The sequence below is a fragment of the Crassostrea angulata genome, chromosome 5, assembly GCF_025612915.1.
Source record: "Crassostrea angulata isolate pt1a10 chromosome 5, ASM2561291v2, whole genome shotgun sequence".
Lineage (NCBI taxonomy): Eukaryota > Metazoa > Mollusca > Bivalvia > Ostreida > Ostreidae > Magallana > Magallana angulata.
In genome coordinates this window covers 60252287-60270746 of record NC_069115.1, presented here as the reverse complement: position 1 = coordinate 60270746, position 18460 = coordinate 60252287, and the positions used below count along the sequence as shown (strand labels likewise).

At 34.9% G+C, this 18460-nt stretch overlaps 1 protein-coding gene across 1 annotated transcript in view; it reads left to right on the top strand.

Annotated features, from left to right (window-relative positions):
• LOC128182853 (phospholipase A2 inhibitor-like) overlaps positions 1–18460 on the top strand; it is a 309453-nt gene that overhangs the window by 238055 nt on the left and 52938 nt on the right. Inside the window, exons 8-9 of the mRNA XM_052851613.1 lie at positions 431–502; positions 16049–16120. Of these exons, the coding sequence (XP_052707573.1) occupies positions 431–502; positions 16049–16120 (144 nt within the window). The remainder of the gene's footprint in view (positions 1–430; positions 503–16048; positions 16121–18460) is intronic.

Genomic DNA, 18460 nt, shown 5'->3' with positions numbered 1-18460 from the left:
ATTAATATAAATCACTTGTCATTTAGGTAATAGCTAGGAACTGTCGGATAATGCTTAAAAAATCATGATCGGCTAAACAATTGAAAAAAGAAAACAAACAGGTCCCTAAAAAGAGACCTCTGAAAATGTAGTGTACTTGAATGCGAAAATTAAAATGCAGAGATTTAATTTCTATTATGTTTATACCACGTGAACGATTACATACCTCGTTAAAGTATAATAAAAAGTCATTGGATTATAGCATTAACCATTACACATCAAAATTGATTCCGTTTTTACTTACAATCATATTTATATTATAAATGCTTAATTGGACTTCATTTCTTAACATTCGTTTGAATTAAAGAACTTAGTTTAACTATATTTATTTTATTTTCCAATTTTGAATATTTAAAATATCATTGATATAAACGTTTTGCTTTTCATTCAGGAGCTTAAGTGGTAATCAGATATCAAGGATCGACAACAACACCTTTAAAGGGCTACCACAGTTGGAGATTCTGTAAGTATTGTTACTACTGTTACCGTGCTCTTCATATCTTGACGAAACATCGACACCTATAAATGCAGACATTTTCAAATAAACTTCGAAATACATTCACAAGTGTTACAGATTTTAATATTTGATATTGATATAATACGTTTGGGATGATTACCGTAAACTATCATTGAATATAATCTGATCAGTAATTATTGTGAAATTAATAAAAAAAAAAATTTCGATAAGCTGCCCTAAAATAACAACAATGAGGGTAAGGTGGTAGACACGCTTTTGCAGATCTACGTAAGTTGGAGTTATACCAAAATATACTCTTACAGAGTTTTACTCAAGAATAACAATCTAAAGAATAAATATATTTAGCAAAACTTTATTTAAAGTATACATAGGAATTCAGATTTATTAAAAGCGTAATAAATAATTAGCCTTATATTTGCTTCTTTTTTCCACACTTTTAGTTTTGAAAAAAAATGAATATACATTTAAACCTTATGTATCAATCTGTGAACCGTAAACGAAATGTCGTCTTTGTCTATCCGAACTAAAACATCGACTACGTTTAAGAAATGACAAGGCGACAGAAACTAAACTTCAAATTTTGGACGTAGATAGCAAGTGTTATAGATCTTATTGATCTATGGTCATACAAGTATAATACAAGTATTAGTACAATGTTTTGTGAAATATAAATTTTGCCATTCTGCATTTTTAAACCATACGAAATTATGTTTAATAAAAAGCACAATTTATTATATAAAATTAATTTAAAAAGAAATAAAATATGTAGAACTACAAGCTCATCTATGTTAAGGACGCCCATAAGTAGACATCCATATATTTCACATGAAATGTTATCCGTTGAATAATCTTGACATTCTTATCAAATTATTTGTCACGCAAAGTGATCACATATCAAAATACAAATTGGATACATCGCTATTAGATGATGAATTTTTAAAGTCTCTTTGGAATACCTTGTAACGTTATACCACCAAACATAGATGAACGAGGGTTAATACTAAAAATAAAATACACAGTGCAAGGACTTAACATAAACAAACATATTTTTTTCTGTTTTTATCTTGTAAAATGAACATTTAAAATTTCAAAAAATGTTTGGAACCTCAAATATTCAGTAAGAAGAATGATTAAATTCAACGTCAACAGTGTATGCAAACAAATGTGCATGGTGTTTCAATATTTAACGTTAATTGATATCAAATGATGAGGATTTTATACAGTTCACACCATTTCTGATATAGTGGGGATGTAATGTTGTACCATGTAAAATTTCAGTATATTTAATTAAGTGTATGCCCTTACACTACTTCATTTTATCTGATCCTTTCCAGATTCAGCGTCATTTTCGCAAAGTTCAAACTGAACACTGTCTAATCTCACAATTTATATTTTCATTCAGAAAATAGATGAACGCAGCAAATTTCACTAAACTGATGTTTGAATGTTTCTTTCTGTTACCACAAGTTATTATTATCAAATTGTTTAAATTCGAAAAATTAAATTATTTAATGCCTTAACCTAAAGCGTATTAGTATAAGGGGTGGGTGGGGTAAGTGTGTACTTTGACTTTGTAATTTACTAAACAGTGGTGCTTTAGTATGCTATTATAAGGAGGTAAAATGGGGTTGGGTAAGTGTATACTTTCAGTTTGTAATTTACGATACAGTGATGCTTCAATGTTTTATGTTACTTTGCTAAAATATAAAGGACAAAAACCTTTAATGTGTATAATTAGGTTGTTTTGTAATTGTGATTAATACATTATGTAATAATTAAATAAAGCCAAAAATATAAATATTTATCAATACTTATATAACATTATCAATTTAGAATTCAAAGAGATTGTATTTCTGTGACCAAGTTGTAAAAACTTGTTCAACAAGACTAGAGTATTTTGATTTTCAATATTTTCAATCATGATCAGGAATTTATTGAAATCAATCAGTTTTTTTGTCCACAACTGCTCCTGTCTTTTTCTTGTAAAAAGGCAGTACAATTGATAAGAAAACCAATACCTGAAATGATAAATATTTTTCAACTTCAAAATTAATTTCAATAGATTTTAATGAAAAATATTATAAGAGGTTACATAGTTGATATAATTAAAAAGTAAGCCAAGTATAGTTTGTGAAAGAAATACCTACAGGGTACTTTTTATCAATATACAAAATTCGATGTAGTTTCTCCAATAAACCATTTACTGCTATAAAAAAAAACCCTTTAATTAAACAATGTGTCATGATTAGCCAACTATTGTGCTAATGATAACATGAAAATGGAATTTATTTTTAATATTGTGCATATTGATGGAAGATACAATTACTTTAATACTACAACAGACATAATCAAAGTGTTTAATCTTAAAAATGTGTGAAAATGCAATCCACTTTTTTGTCTTTTTATACATTTTTTCGTCATATAAGAATGCTAATAACACGCTTCGATTTACACAATAAACAAAAAATGTTTGTGTAAATTTAATCCAGATCCTCTAAGTAAGCCAAGTAGGGCTAGCACAATGTTTTGAATTCCCATTGTTTACATGTTCATTGAACATGAATGACATGCAAGGTAATATTATTTCTATATTAGAGGCTAGTAGAAATATAAAGTAGGTCTCAACACTCTTTATGATCAAAATTAACAAAACACAGAACATTTACTTTGCCTGACTTGAGTCACCAATCTGATGTTTACACATAAAATTAGAGGATGAACAATTGTTAATAATTAAAAAAAAAATCAAAGCTTGGGGAGTTCGCTCCGTTTCTGATGTATTCTACAATTTTGAATAATATAAAACAATATCTATGGAAAGTACAGATAAATCCTACGTTGTTCAGTTTTTTCCTCTACCGATTCCCGTCTATGCTGGTTGTAAATGGGTTAAATTTGCAGATACATTACTGAAGTCTACATATTTATTCTGATCACAGCTGCAAGCACCGATATGGCGTAGTCAACATCGACGTCATTAGATGACCTATACATTTGATAATTTCGTAAGACATACAGACTGTTTAGTGTATTTATTTCAGTACACTTTTCGTGATTCGATCAAACCCAGTACTTTATCATATCAATTATTGTAGATGTTTGTTATTTATCGGAATACAATATCTCATTATCATCTGATGAATAATTGTCGTGGCTTATGCACATTTCCAACATACACACGTTCGAAACCATCAAAAATAATTCCTACACCTTTTTTCAATTTAATATCATTGTAAAGAAGAGGGACACAACATTTCATTTGCGTTGTTTGTTTGTTTTTTTTAAAAGACTGTAGATTGGTAAAATGTATTTTGTATTTTAATTTGTCAACACCAGAAAAAAGCCCTCTGATATTTGTAGCCAGATTACTTCATATTTCATTGAATAAAAAATTCCAGATTAAAACAATTCTTTTCAGTGCGTATATCTGAAAAAAAGGCCATAGCCACCAAATCAATATATTATAATAAATCATCATTTATATTTCAAATTTAAGAAATCTGTAGTCTAGTTTCATTAACTTGATCTTGACCTTTGCGCGCAATGTCATTACTTATGTCGTATACATACATGTAGCAATACGCTTCATACGTAGATTTTTAATGACACCGTCTGTGTGTGGCATTACGAACCAGTTTACTTTAGATTGAAGACCGTACAAATGTAAACAATTGTAATTTGGCAAAACTAGCCACCATACGTTGGGGTGACGCGTCAATAGGAGACGTCTATTAGAATTGTGGGTAAAGCTCCGACTTGTGGGTAACACACGGCTTTCGGCATAACAGTCAGACTCAAGAGTGTTATATATGTTTAAATCGAATGTAAAAGAAAGTAAACCTACGTCAAAGCTATGTAAAAAAAATTGTTTACAGTCTAATAATCAAAATACATATATCTAGTAAGAACAGTGTATTTAAATAATAAAAATACGTTTTGAGAGAAACTTCGATTACAACTATTTGTGCTGATAGCAAGTTTCTATCTTGTCGGAAGCAATATTCCTTTTGGACAGACAGGTGTTTGTTGACTAGCATAATTACCGCTACATCTACATGCTCTATATTCTGTGTTGAACCAAGTTAAATGTCTAAAGTGCAAAAGGATTACCTCGTCAGTTCAACATTTTCGAGACCAGATGGCTTCGGAAGCAATTATTCCCTGTTAGATGGGATAGGCCGGGTTATTGGGGAGTTATACTAGGGACGGTATAACGAAGAATTTTGACCCGGATAGAAAATAAACCCGGAAGTCATTTTTCACCGTTAAATATTGATCCAAGGGTCAGTTTTTGACGTTGAAAATTCAGACCAAAAATCGTAAAATTTATACCCGTGGTCATTTTTAAACGGTATGAGAGGGGTTGTTCTAAACTCTGATGACTTCGACACGTGGAAAATTGATCCTGTTGAGAATTGACCCCAACTTCAGAGTTTTGATCTGACCTGGAACTTTCTTTACGTGCTTTTAGTGTACAATAATGCACATTCGAGGCTTGTATTTGAAAGTTTCACTTTTAAAATTTTCATATCATCCGATACATAGGCGGACTTAGCTGATTTATTTTAGGTTGATCTGTCTAGATACAATTAATCATTTAATTTTGAAACTGAAAAAAATTGAGATATTCATTTTCTTATTAATATAATACTGTGTAAAAAAAAAAAAAAAAAAAGACGACCGTTTGCCTAATTCTGAGTGGAACAGGCGAGTCGTGCTAGCAATTATTTTATATATATATATATATATATATATATATATATATATATATATATATATATATATATATATATATATATATATATATATAATTGATTTTCATTTTTTATAACCCCCCCTCCTTTAAAAAAATCGATACCACGTGTCTGTATCGTGCTGTCATCATACTTTAAACTGTAATATGGTGGATAGGTGTAAATACAATATTCAGATAATCACAGGTTTTACAAAATGTATTTACACCCACCCAGTGTTACAATGAATAGTACCAAAAGTTTCAATTTACTTGGGGAGGGCAAAACCAAAATTAAACGATATAAGGTACTGTGATTTGTAAAAGTTATTTATTTTTACACACGTCCAGCAAATTTAAAAAAAAAGAGTTTTACTGAAATAAATAGTTAATCGTGTAACCATGTTAAGGAAGCTCAATTTTGTCTTGCTTACATTGTTTCTGCCACTCTGAGTGGTAAAATTGAGGAAATAGATGCTCTTTAAAAAAAATCATGAGAAAATTGAGCATTGCAAGTCGACCGTTTCCCTACTTGACAGAAATCGTTTCTACTCCCTAATGTGAGGTTGTTTGCCTATCAGCACGAAATAAGAGACATGTTCCTGAAACTTTACATTTTGGATCGACAGCAGATCACATAGAACATATCATCCACAGCCACCAGAATACATTGTAATTTGCGTAACAACGTATAATATTGAGGAAAACTCTGCAATTCTCGGGATTTATTCCAAAAGAATTCGGAGTTAAACACTTCTTCACCTAAAAACTGGACACATTCTTCTTTTTTTCTAGAGCAGTTAATATACTGGCTTGCTATCGGTTGCACTAATAGATAGACGGGGCAAAAGCTGATTACCCCAGAACGCGCGCTAAAATCTGCCAAAGTGAAGGTTAAGATTTACCAGGTCCGTCAAGTAGAACAACAACAACAAACCCTAAATTGAGTTTCCAGATTTCCAGATTTTTATTATTTCAACGCCAATAAATAAAAGACAACCACAACACGTGTTGTTTGAAAGGAGGAAGTTTACTGAATGGAAATCAAGGTAATACTAATGACAGGGAAAAAGGGGTCGCACTAATAAACGAAGCTGCCTGGCGCTACCACTTTTCTTTTTTTTTCTTTTTTTTTTTATATATATATCCACACATATGTGAAACCTTCATTGGGTATACTACCCTTAGGTTTAAGGGATTATTCTGCCCTTCACAACGCAAATTAAGACATACTTTGTGACAAAAATGTTTCTAACACAAACTTAGTGTCAATAAGTAAACAATAGTTATAAAATATTTCACAAGAAAGAGTAGGTTATTAAAACATTACGAACTCGTCAAATTTCTTAGGCAGTGTGCGGCGTCGTGATGGCCGGGTCACAACGGTGTCTCTGTCGGGTAAATCACTTGGAATGGGCTCCTCTGTGTTGAACTCGGAGTCTACCGGTAATGCTGCTGGTTCCGTGCCACAGTTATCAGGAGTCTCGGTTAAGTCTACTGCCGGGTTAGGGGCGATTATCGGTGTATGTTGTTGAGGAGAAGGCACTTCAGATATTGCAGAAGAAACTGCTGGTAATGAAGGTGAGTGGGGAACGTCATCGCTTTACAGATCTTCTAAATTCTGATCATCCTCATCAGTGTGGGAGTGTGTTGGTTTGGTTGTCACCTCTGGATAATCACTTGTGACTTTATAACAGTCTGTATACTTTACACGATACGAGGTCTGGCGTAGTTGGTTGCTGGCAAATTTTCTGATGTTACACCAGGGTGGGTCGACTTCAGCAACAAGATATCGGTCACGTGACTTACTCTTGTTAAGGTCACATCGGAGATAAACTACGTCACCCACGCACAAATTAGGGAGCGCAGGAAATCTGCCAGATGGGCATTTTGCTCGTTCACTATAAATATGGTTCTTCTGTCGGAGCTCTTGCTGTGAAAGAATAAGCTCATGGTCAGCAACAGGTAGTTGGTTGTTAGAGAACTGATCTCTTTGAGTCCACATTTCCCTGGATGATAAACCGCGGCTTCTGATGCGGGTGTTTAAACGGGCTGTGATGAGGGACAAAAACAAAGGTGTCAAGGCAGAGTTAGACAAATTAGATCGCAGAGCTTCATCCTCAAGTTCTTGTATCGCTCTCTCAGCAACTGGATTCTTGTTTGGGTTTTTGACTCGGCCGAGCTCGATTGATAAGCGATGACGAGCTAAGAGTTGGTCACTAACCAGTGCTTTAAATCCAGATGCTGGGTCCGTTCTGATGACTGCGAATGGACCATCCAATGGATGCACCTCAGCAAGGAGTTATATGATAGCATCTCTAAGGTCCAGGTGGCGTTCACTTTCTATGAGCTTTGTAAATGGGAAGGATGTGACGCATTCACGAATAACGAGAATCAGCTGCCGTTCACGTTTTAGTACATCAGCGGCAAAAGTAGAACCTACTGTCTCTGGTGGATCGGATGAACCCTGTTCAACGCAGACTTTTGGAGTTTTCAACAGAGATGCACACTGATGACAAGTGTTTGTAGTTAATTCGACGGCCTTTTCCAGATCCAGAGCATAGAAATACCGGCTAACAACATTCTTCAGCTGATGACAAGAAGGGTGATCTAGCTTTATGTGTAGTGAAGTTAGCAATCCGTCCAGTATCTGTCTTGGGATGACTATACATTCCTGATAGGGGGTGAAGGGCAACTGTTTCTTGACAACCAATAGGCCATCCCGAGCAAGTGATGCGACATTTAAGTATCTCTTTACATCTCGTATGTTAGTGATTTTCTTAGATGGACGCGTACCTTGCCGTAGGTGTGCTATTGTACGTCGTATATTGGGGCATTCATTTTGTTTGGATAGCCATGCAGCTCTGCTTGTAAACGGCAACTTTATTTTACCCCTAAGGACATCTTGTGTGGTTATATGACGCACTACCAAGTCCTCTTAATGGTGGATGAAATTGCAGATTTGGCAGGACGGGGTGCTGCAGTCTGGGGCATTGCGGCTGGCAAAATCAGAAGGCAGGATAGCCTGACCTGAAACATGCCGAATGGATACTTGGAAGCGGCTAGCTGTTGCTAAGAATGTAGACACTCTAGGACTTGTGGAGAATTCACCTCTACAGAGTTTCTCGTACGCTTGGACGCAAGGCTTGCTGTCTGTGAGTACACAGGTTGACAGTTTAGATTGAATGATGAATGGGCTAAAGTGTTTAATTGCAGCGGCAATAGCAAGTGCCCGATCTCACAAGGTAACCATTGACGCTGGTTCGGTCTGAGTTTAGCGCTGAAAAAGCCGGCTAAGAGTGGTTTCCCCTCGCGCCCTACATACAAAGTAGCTCCAAGTCCCAATTTTCTCAAAGCTCCATCAGTCACTATCCAGAGTTGATCACTAGGTCTGGGTAGGGTAATGGCTTTGTGTGTAGATAGAGCTTTTTGGGCCCTGTCGAATGCTGCATGTAACTCGTCGTTCCAAGCTATGGTATCCTTGGCGTTTCCGCCTGCGATTATATCCTCAAGTGGAGCAATAAGGTCAGATGAGTTTTTAATGACTCTGGATAGCACCTTGTATGAGCCAATAAAGGATCTTAGTGCCGTTACAGTCTTTGGAGGTTGGCAGCTAGCTAAAGTGGCTATCCGATGTGGGTTTGCTTGGATCGTTCCAAGGTGCCAGTGCCATCCAAGGATTGTTGCGTCTTTAGGAGCTATGATAGTCTTCGAAGCCGACAGGTTGAGGCTGCATTTGTGTAATGCGATAAGGACTCTTTCCCAGTTATTTAAGAGCTCTTCAGGTGTATGACCGCCGCAATACAAGTCGTTTGCAATCTTGGCTACCACCCCTTCCTGTACCAGGTGACCTAATACACGACAGGTAAGTTCCCCGAGAGCCGTTTCCGAGCCGGGCATTCCAATGGCGCTTCGGACGTAGACCCGTACTCCTTGGAATGGAGTAACTACGCCGCAGTATTTCATCGAATCTCGTGATAGCGGAATTTGATAGAATGACTTTGTGAGGTCCGAAATAATGATGTACTGCCATTGTGCAATCTGTCTAAGAGTGGAGTCTACATCGGGCATAAGAGAGGGCTGAGGCTTGCTATAAAGACCCACATCAGCAAACGCAGTAACTAGACGAAAAACACCACTGGGTTTCTTCACAAGGAAAGAAGGGTTGATATACTCCACGGAAATGCCCAAATCTTCCGGACGTCTGAAAACTCCTATGTTTTCTAGTTCATTAAACATTCCCTGTAGATCGCAAAGTTGATCCTTTGAATACTGTGGGACTCTGCCTTTCCTTTGGGGAGGTTGTACGGGGCCCATATTGACCTTGGCTTCAAGGGGCCCAACGGCTCCATTATAACCACTGAAGAGGGGATTGAATACATTGTCGTATCTGTGTAGCAACTCTTCAAATTTTCTCTTTGTTCTGACTGGGAGCAAGGGGTCGGGATCAACTCTCACAGCATCTGAATGGAACACACTAGAACTACCGGACCTGGTGGGTGTCAGTTTTAAACAAGTGGTCGGTTCAGGCACAAATGTTGTCCTAACTTGGCATAAGTGTTCATTTCGTCGCAGGACCAAGGGACTGGCGGTAGTGTTAGGGATTCGGATTTTCCCTGAGACGTCTGAGACAATACACGGTTCAGGCCACATTACTGACTTGTCAGTAAGACTATGAGGTTCTACAGAGAATGTGTTGTCAGAACCTAGCATATCTTCAGGTAAGTCAACTTCTATAAAATCCCCTGGCCACAATGTAACTGACTGAGGTGGAGCTCGAGCAATGTGTGCTCTACGTACAGTATGTTTACGAGTTTGGGAGGCAGATGATCCGTACGTATACACATACTTGTTGCCTATACACACTTCACGGCTGGAGGGACGAATATATATGTCGTTCATCTCCATAAATGGTATGCCCGCCAGAACTTCCGTGTCCAGGTTTTCTACGACAAGGCCTTCAAAGTAGAGTTTATGTCCGCCACGGGTGAAGTGAAGTCTTGTTTCACCTAGAACTGTAAGAGGCGATGAACCGTCTGCCTGGTGAGCAAACTGGGAGCTTCCAGTAATCTTGGCATTCAGTTTGGTTGCAGTAGACGCTCTCATCATGTTTCCTGTGGCGCCGCTGTCAATTGTAAGTCTAACAGGAATATGGCCATGAAAAGTGTCCACATACGGTGACTGTCTGACCTGGATACGACTGGAAGAGACTGGTTGGATACTGTCTGCAGTGGAGTCCTCAAGGTCCTCAACATCATGAATTTCTGAGATAGCGCGTGCTTTGGCCATGAATTGGCGGTCCTGTAATGGTAGGAAGGTACACTTGCTGAGAAAATGATTATCAGGCCGACCGGCTGTTTTACAAAGGGTACAGGATCTAGAACGATAGGGTGTAGTGTGTTGTTTATTGGTAGGCTTAGAAAACTTATTTACAGCAGTTCTCATGGCCTTAGCATCTTCAGATGTCCTGAGCTCCTCCAACAATGAATCAAGTGCCTGTGAAATCTCTGGCTTGATAGATGCCAGCGTCCTTGCTCGAAGTTCTGTACCGTATCTCTGTTTGACGAGTTTTGGAAGCTCAGGGTGGAGCAATCGTAACCACGTTAATACCACGAAATTTTCCATTAACGGGCTCAGTTCCTCATCGTCCTCAGGTGTTTCGCCATGGTGAGTTATACCAATATCCTTACGCAATAGATTGTCCTCAACAAAAGCTGTTAAACGCTAGAAGAGGTCCTCAGGGCGCTCGCTCGGGTCGTATCGTATGGAGTCAAAATCGATGAAGTGGGCGCCAGTGGTTTGAAAACCATAATGGAGTCGAATTGTCTGCCAAATTTGATCAACTGACGTAGAATTTTTAACAATTGTGTTCCTAGAAATAACAGGGCAGTAGTTTGCAATCAGGCCCAACATAAGCTCAAGCATGTTAACTTTCTGCATCCGAGTGAGGCGGCTGCCTTCGGGTATCGATTCGTCGTCGTCGGCGAATCCGCGGAATGGAGTATTTTTGGTCTTTTTCTCCCACCATGTTCCGGTAATGAGGAATGGTGCGTAGTTTTTATCAAGGGACAGTGTATATAACAAGTTCTGTCTCCAATTTTCAAACGTGTTGACAGTCTCAATCTTTGTAAGGCACCATTGTTTTGGCGCGCGAGACGTACTAGCCATGTTTTGTAGTAAAGCCAACACAATATCCAATACACACACGTGTCCACGGTAATAGATAATTACGGTGTGATTAAAGTACCTTATGTTCACTGAACGGGGGGTCGAATACCGTTGCCACTACGCCAATAAATAAAAGACAACCACAACACGTGTTGTTTGGAAGGAGGAAGTTTACTGAATCGGAGTCAAGGTAATACTAATGACAGGGAAAAAGGGGTCGCACTAATTAACGAAGCTGCCTGGCGCAATAATTGTTTTTGTACTTACCGAAACGGGAAATAACGGAAAATAATGTAGTCTGTGTAGTAATTCTATGCAGAGCATGGAAAACAGGTTTGTTCAAGAGTGTCAATGTTATTGGTATGCTAGGAGCTGCAGGAACCATAAGCACGATGAGAAAATATCCACAGCAAGCTCAGAAACAACTTTTGATATCTTCACCCATGCTTTATGAATGACAATAATTATACCACGTTTAACTGTCATACTTCAGATTGCAAGAGTCATGTGCCTTTATCAGAGAAAGGACTGACATCTCATGACGTTTGTTAATGGCAGTTCTAAACAAACCTGATAAAAAAACCTACTTGTTGAGGCAGTTATAACCCCCCCCCCCCACCATCTTAAAAAAATTACTTAAGGCATTTAAACCACCCATATCTAAAAATAACTGATCCTGTTTGAGTAGTTTTTAACAACCCATACGTAGAGAATGATAAAACGTAACTGAGAGGGTCAGGAACAAACATTTGTTAACGGGAAAAAGATGTAGGCGATTGAAAACTCAGGAATGTGAACCCTTTAACGAGTTTATTTTTTGTCGGTGCAGGTGCACTATTGGTTTACACCATACGCCATGCTGACGATTCTTACTAGGTAGGACACTCAAAGACAAATGAAATTATATGCAATTTCAGCTAAGTACAGTCCTGTCAGTGCTTCATTAAGTCTCAACACGTAAAGTGCGGATTCCAATGCATATGTTGTCTTTGTTTTATGTGATTGTTAGCAGCAAAGTTATGATTGCTGTAATCGGTAGGTTTAAACGTAGATACATTTTGAATTAAATCGTAAAATCAATTCATTCATTAAATAAACACAGTTTTTAATTAGATTTACTATAAAGTAATTTTCAAAACAAGGTTCAGTTTCTTTCAAAATATACCCTAAAATTTAAAAGTTGCCGAGTGCACATGAAAATGCAATATGCCAGCTTAAGAGCACTTGAGTAAAAAATACCAGATTATGCAGTTTTATTCCTTTCAAAAAAGGAAATACTGCCTTCGAAAATCTGGCAGATTACTAAGATGTAGGTGAACTAAAAAAAATTAAATGGCACATTTCTCAAAAGTAAGTGTTTCGCAGCCATCGTCTTTAACGAAATTAATATAGGACTGTTTTTTTGTGATACTGCATGATAAATTTCATTGTGGGTGACGAATGCAGACATTTTATCCTATATTGATATTCTTATGTAAATAAAAGCTACAATTGTAATTTTTGTAACAAATCTTAACCATTTGAAAAGACGGCACAAATCTCTAATTAGAAAATTCGATAACCAAGCCTTCTCATCTATTTAAAAACATTGCATAGCACTCATACAAACCTTAAAATCAAAGTCTGGAAGTGATCCTATAGTTATAGTAAATGAATTTAAAAAAAAAGAAAAAGCTTTGCAACTTTATAGTATACTATGCAACAAACGTAATAATTTCTTAAATTTTAAATTTTTTTTAGTAGAAAAATAGAACGCAGTAAAATTGTTTATCTTATATATTGTGTATCTGGATTATGCTGCAGTATTTACAGTTGAAAAGAGATATTTTTCTATTCATTTTCTAGGCAAAAACAAACAATACCCAAAACAGCCCCTCCAAACCCTATCCCCCCCCCCCCCCTTAAAAAGAAACCAAAACAAAAAAAAAATCAACGTAACCGATAACAGTTCGAGTAGGCGTGGCTTTGTGAAGATATTTTTTTTTTGAATTGAGAGAGGTAACTGGAGAATTAAAACTTTCTGATTCGTCGTTCTTATTTCAAATTTACATCATAACGTCTAGGGTTTGGAATAAAGTGACTTAAGGACCATGTGTTGGTAAAATGCTAAATGGTGCTTTCGACAACATTTTTTTCGGTATCAAGATTAATGCATGAAGAAGGGGGAGGGATATGGTTCGCTCATTTATTCACAGAGGTCATGGATTATATGATAATTTTTGACAGAGCATCAAAAGAAACATAGATTTAAATAGATTTAGCTTTTACAAAATAATTTTTTTAAGCCATTACATACCGAAAAATCTTAAAATAAGAAACGTGAAATTAAAAAAAAAATAACTTTGACATATTATCTAGACTAAATAGGGAAGACAAGATTTTAAAAATTCACAGTTGGTATATCCGTATGGAAATTGACAACATATGAGCTAATCATTAAAAGTATGTCATCTAATCGATAGTAACGCAATAAAGGTGTAAGAAAGGATTTAACAGTCACCGTGAAAATTGTGATAAATGAAAGACACAATTATTTCAGTAAGGCGATTTCTAAAATAAATACGTTAGGAACACCTTGTTTTTTTATGCATCATAAAATAGTGACTAAAAAAATACACCGTACGCGTGGTGATAAATATTTAGTTCCTTAGAATAAAAGTACTGTAGAAAATCATAAGATTGCAACAATTATGGAAATATTGATGAATTTTAAGCACTACCATATCATGTTTATATTATGTTGATAATTTACTTATATACAAGTACTTTTCTTCTTTATCGTTTAAATTTCAATTTTCCCTGATTTTTTTTTCGTTAGGAAATATACGTTTAAATTTTCATCATTTTTCTTAATATTCAAGATAACTTTAAAAAGTGTGCTAATTTAGGTACCACTTTTGAAATAAAATAACAAAAAACAAAAACAACGCTTTTGTGGAATTATCTTCACTACAAATAAAAAAGTTTCTATTATCGCAGAATATTTTTCTCGAAGTGAAATAACCTTTTATTTTAATACACGATTTCTATAACTTCATTCACTTAACCCCGAATGTGCAGCTTTACGATAATAAACTATTAAGAAATTTGACAAAATGTGTGTATTATGTTTTTAACGGAAAAATGTTAAAAATATTATTGAAAAGTCCTTTTATGGAGTAAATGTCAACAGAAAAAAGTTTTCCCTGCTTCTTGGCGCCTCATGGCGGTCGGAAAAGGAGTACATGTAAGCTATCAAATGTAGCATATTTCTTGTGCAGACACAAGAAACTCATTTTTAAATTATTTCACTCTAATGTGTTATAGTTTGAGTAATAAATCATTTTTTTGCACTCCACAGCGCCGACTCACAGGACACACTATTATTGTAATTTTTTCATTAATAAGTTTTTGATACCTAAATAATGATGATAACTTCAAGCTTGAGATTCAACGGGTAGTAAATCTCAGGTGAGGGCAGGGTTTTATTTACGGTTGGTGTGAAAACCTAAAAGGCACTTCGTCCTTTAGCGCTACTTCGTATTGTTCAAAAAAAAAAATAATATATATATATATAGAGAGAGAGAGAGAGAGAGAGAGAGAGAGAGAGAGAGAGAGAGAGAGAGAGAGAGAGAGAGAGAGAGAGAAATACAGTGAATTGTTTCTACAAAGAACAAGCGCAGCAAAGGTGTTTAGCGCTTGATTTATATAACATGTGCAACTAAAACCCGTAAATCAGTCAGAATGTAGAATTTACATGTATATTCAGCCATGTTACGATAGAGCACGTCCTTTTTTCATAACAAAGTTCCTGTTTATACCTGTATTAATTTCTCGTGAATAGCAAAATAAAGCTTCAATAGCTTATACGTTTGCCTCAGAAATAATTTTAGTGTGTTGTTTAATATGTATCTGAGCGGCTTATTAGACCCTTGAATTGAATTTTAACTGATGATTAACTGTCAAAATCAATTTCAATAATGTATAAAATCTAACTTTTATTTCCCTTTTTACTGCGAAGTGGAGGATATCAAAGACCATGTTAATTATTGCCAGTGAACAGAAATCCGAGAAACGAGACTAACAACGATATATTTTTCTGTTAAACCTTATATTTAAATGATTATGTACGAAGCCTTTAAAAATAAGAACCTGCCTTCTAATCCATGATGACAGGTTGATGTTAAAGGTCATTAGAAATATTTCAGAGAAATCCTGTAAAATAGATTTTAAAATGATACAGCAATAGTACGAATAATTTGAACTCGTTTGGAATACCAAACATACATATTACTGTATGCGTAAGGTTGTAGTAACAACATCAAATGGTTTTAAACAAGATAATTGATACTTTTAAGTCATTATTAAAGCATTGTAAAAAATCATATTATTGTAACAATTTATGTAATAAATTAATGTAATTACATCACTGTCATATGATTATTTTTTCAGCCTAAAGCTATATATAAATAGTAAAATTTGTGTTGTTTATACACTTTATATTTATACTATGATTTTGATTGAAATGTTTATTGTTATTTTTGGTTATGAAATCAAGGTTAAGATTTATCTGTTGATATCAACTATTTATTCTAATTTTAGTTTTTACAAATAAAGTTATTTTAACATTAAAACATTGTGTGTTGATTTAGGTACCTATCGAATAATCAGATAACAAGGATCGACAACGATGCTTTTGCGGGGCTATCAGAGCTGAGAGAACTGTAAGTAACTTTTTTCCGTTAATTATATCATTCTTGAAGATGCATATGACATTTAAATTTGATCAATTTTGAAATTATATATGACTATGAAAAAAATATTATTTACAAAGCCCAATTCATTAAAGGTACTAGGCAGTAATCAAATAATCAGAAAATATATCGCTCCTTTATTAAAATTGACAATTATATCTACTTCTCAATATTTTCGGAAAAATAAAAACAGCCATTGTTAAGACTGCGGATTAATAGAAGAGTTTTGGTTGTTAACTTAAACTGAAACGCTGCATCAAGATTTTATTTGATGTTTTAGGGTCTTTTTGTTCAAAAGAAAATTATAATAAAATTGACCACTGTTTGTACAGTTTTACACTGTTAGTGAGACAATTAATTTGTGCTGCTACAAATTACTCGCTATCAATATCTAAAGAAAAAATATCCAGCAAGATAAAAAGATTGTATTATTTATTCTTAAACAAAACAAGTCTATTTAAGATACCTTGCAAAAGATCATGAACCGTGTATAATGCACCTGATATTTACCTTTTTACGAAGTGTGATTAAAGGTCACTGTGACGCCTAATGTAGATACCAGCGATGAATAAAAATACCATTCATAAACTTTGATTCATGATCTTCTCCATCCAGTCTATGCATTAACACTTTGAGAACAAAAGCTACTCAGGATTATTTTGAAAGCAAATAAACATATGAACTAGTGAGCTCTTGGTAGAAAAAAAACCCGCTAAAGTATCAAGTCGGATATATTCGCTTTGCACAGAAACATCTCCTTCTAAAAATACTAAAGAATGGAAATAATTAGAGATACATTGCACGATATGGACAAAAATCGCATCTATATAAACATTTGTTTAAACCTTGATAATAAGAGAGGTACTTTTCCTTCTTAATCAGTACGGTGGATTAATTCCTTTTAACGCTTCGTGGCGGAAGATAAAAAGGTAAATCATATGGAAATAGACTAACTCCCTGAAAATATCCAGAGTAATGCACCGTTAGTGTAAGGGATGACTTATTGAGCCTTGTGAGGGAGTAAATTCGCCATAAGTGTCGTAGATCTGTGGAAGAGTCGGTCGTTTATCTTAATGTGTTGACTGCGGGGAACAAGAATAAAACAATATAAGTTTGGAACTCTTCTGTATACGGAGGCGTTTTGTTCAAATCTCATAGCATACCATACCATAGCATAGCATATCATATAATTAAACTCTACATTTCAATTACTCATAGTATACCATACAAATCTCATAGCATCGTCTTTAAATCTCATAGCATATCAGTAAAATTGCATACCATAGCATAGCATAAAATTGTAAAAAAAAAATGCATACATGTAAAATGACAGTAGTCATTTTTTAATAATTCAAATTCTTGCTTTTGTTTGTTAACATGCCTGCCAATATTTACAATATATGCGATAAGGAAGGTGTGAAAATGCAATGTCGCTATAATTTTGGTGCATTTACCGATAAAGATAAGTTTCACTTTATATCATTTTAAACATTATTAACACAGAATGCCGATATATATCTACATACATGTACCTACTAACAAAATAAAGTATTTTCTGTTAAAACATCATTTTTATCTGGAATGTTCTGTTTTGAATTTGTTCATTTTCACCACTAACCAAAGACACAATATTGTGAGTAACACACTGTGTTGTGTTTAGAATTATGGATGCATCATTACAATGTAAGCACGCATGTGTCAATATTCCCAACGCTTCAAGAAACGTATAAAATATTTGTCAGGCATCAAATGTCGTCGTTGTTGTCGCGGCTGTAAAGTTGTTATTATTATCGATATCCTTTTTGGTGTTACTGATGTCATCGTTGTTATTGTAGTTGTTGTTGTCGTTGTCTTTGTCTGTGTTATTGTTATAGTTGTTTTTGATGTTATTGTTGTTATCGTAGCTGTCGATGTTGTAACATCATGGTTAAACTGTTTGTTTAATTATTTTCATAAAATTACCAGTTCTTATTTAATCTAAATATGCATTATATATAAATATACAAGAATTGATCATATATGTAGTTAAATAATTTGAAAGTTTAAATAAGATTTCTTAGTTACAAGCACAATGCTAAATTGATATAACGTGTAACTTACAGAAACATATCTACAACTGACTTTCAATCTACCAATATTATGTTTTTGTTTTATAGCCATATTTAAAATAACAGTGTACTTTGAATACTTAATGTTTGTGAAAATAAGTGTAACAGTGCATCGATAACACTGTATATCACTTCTGCAATAAATGGCCATGATAATCTGGCTCCAGGAAATGTCCTTACCCTTCGTTCACTATCAACTGCG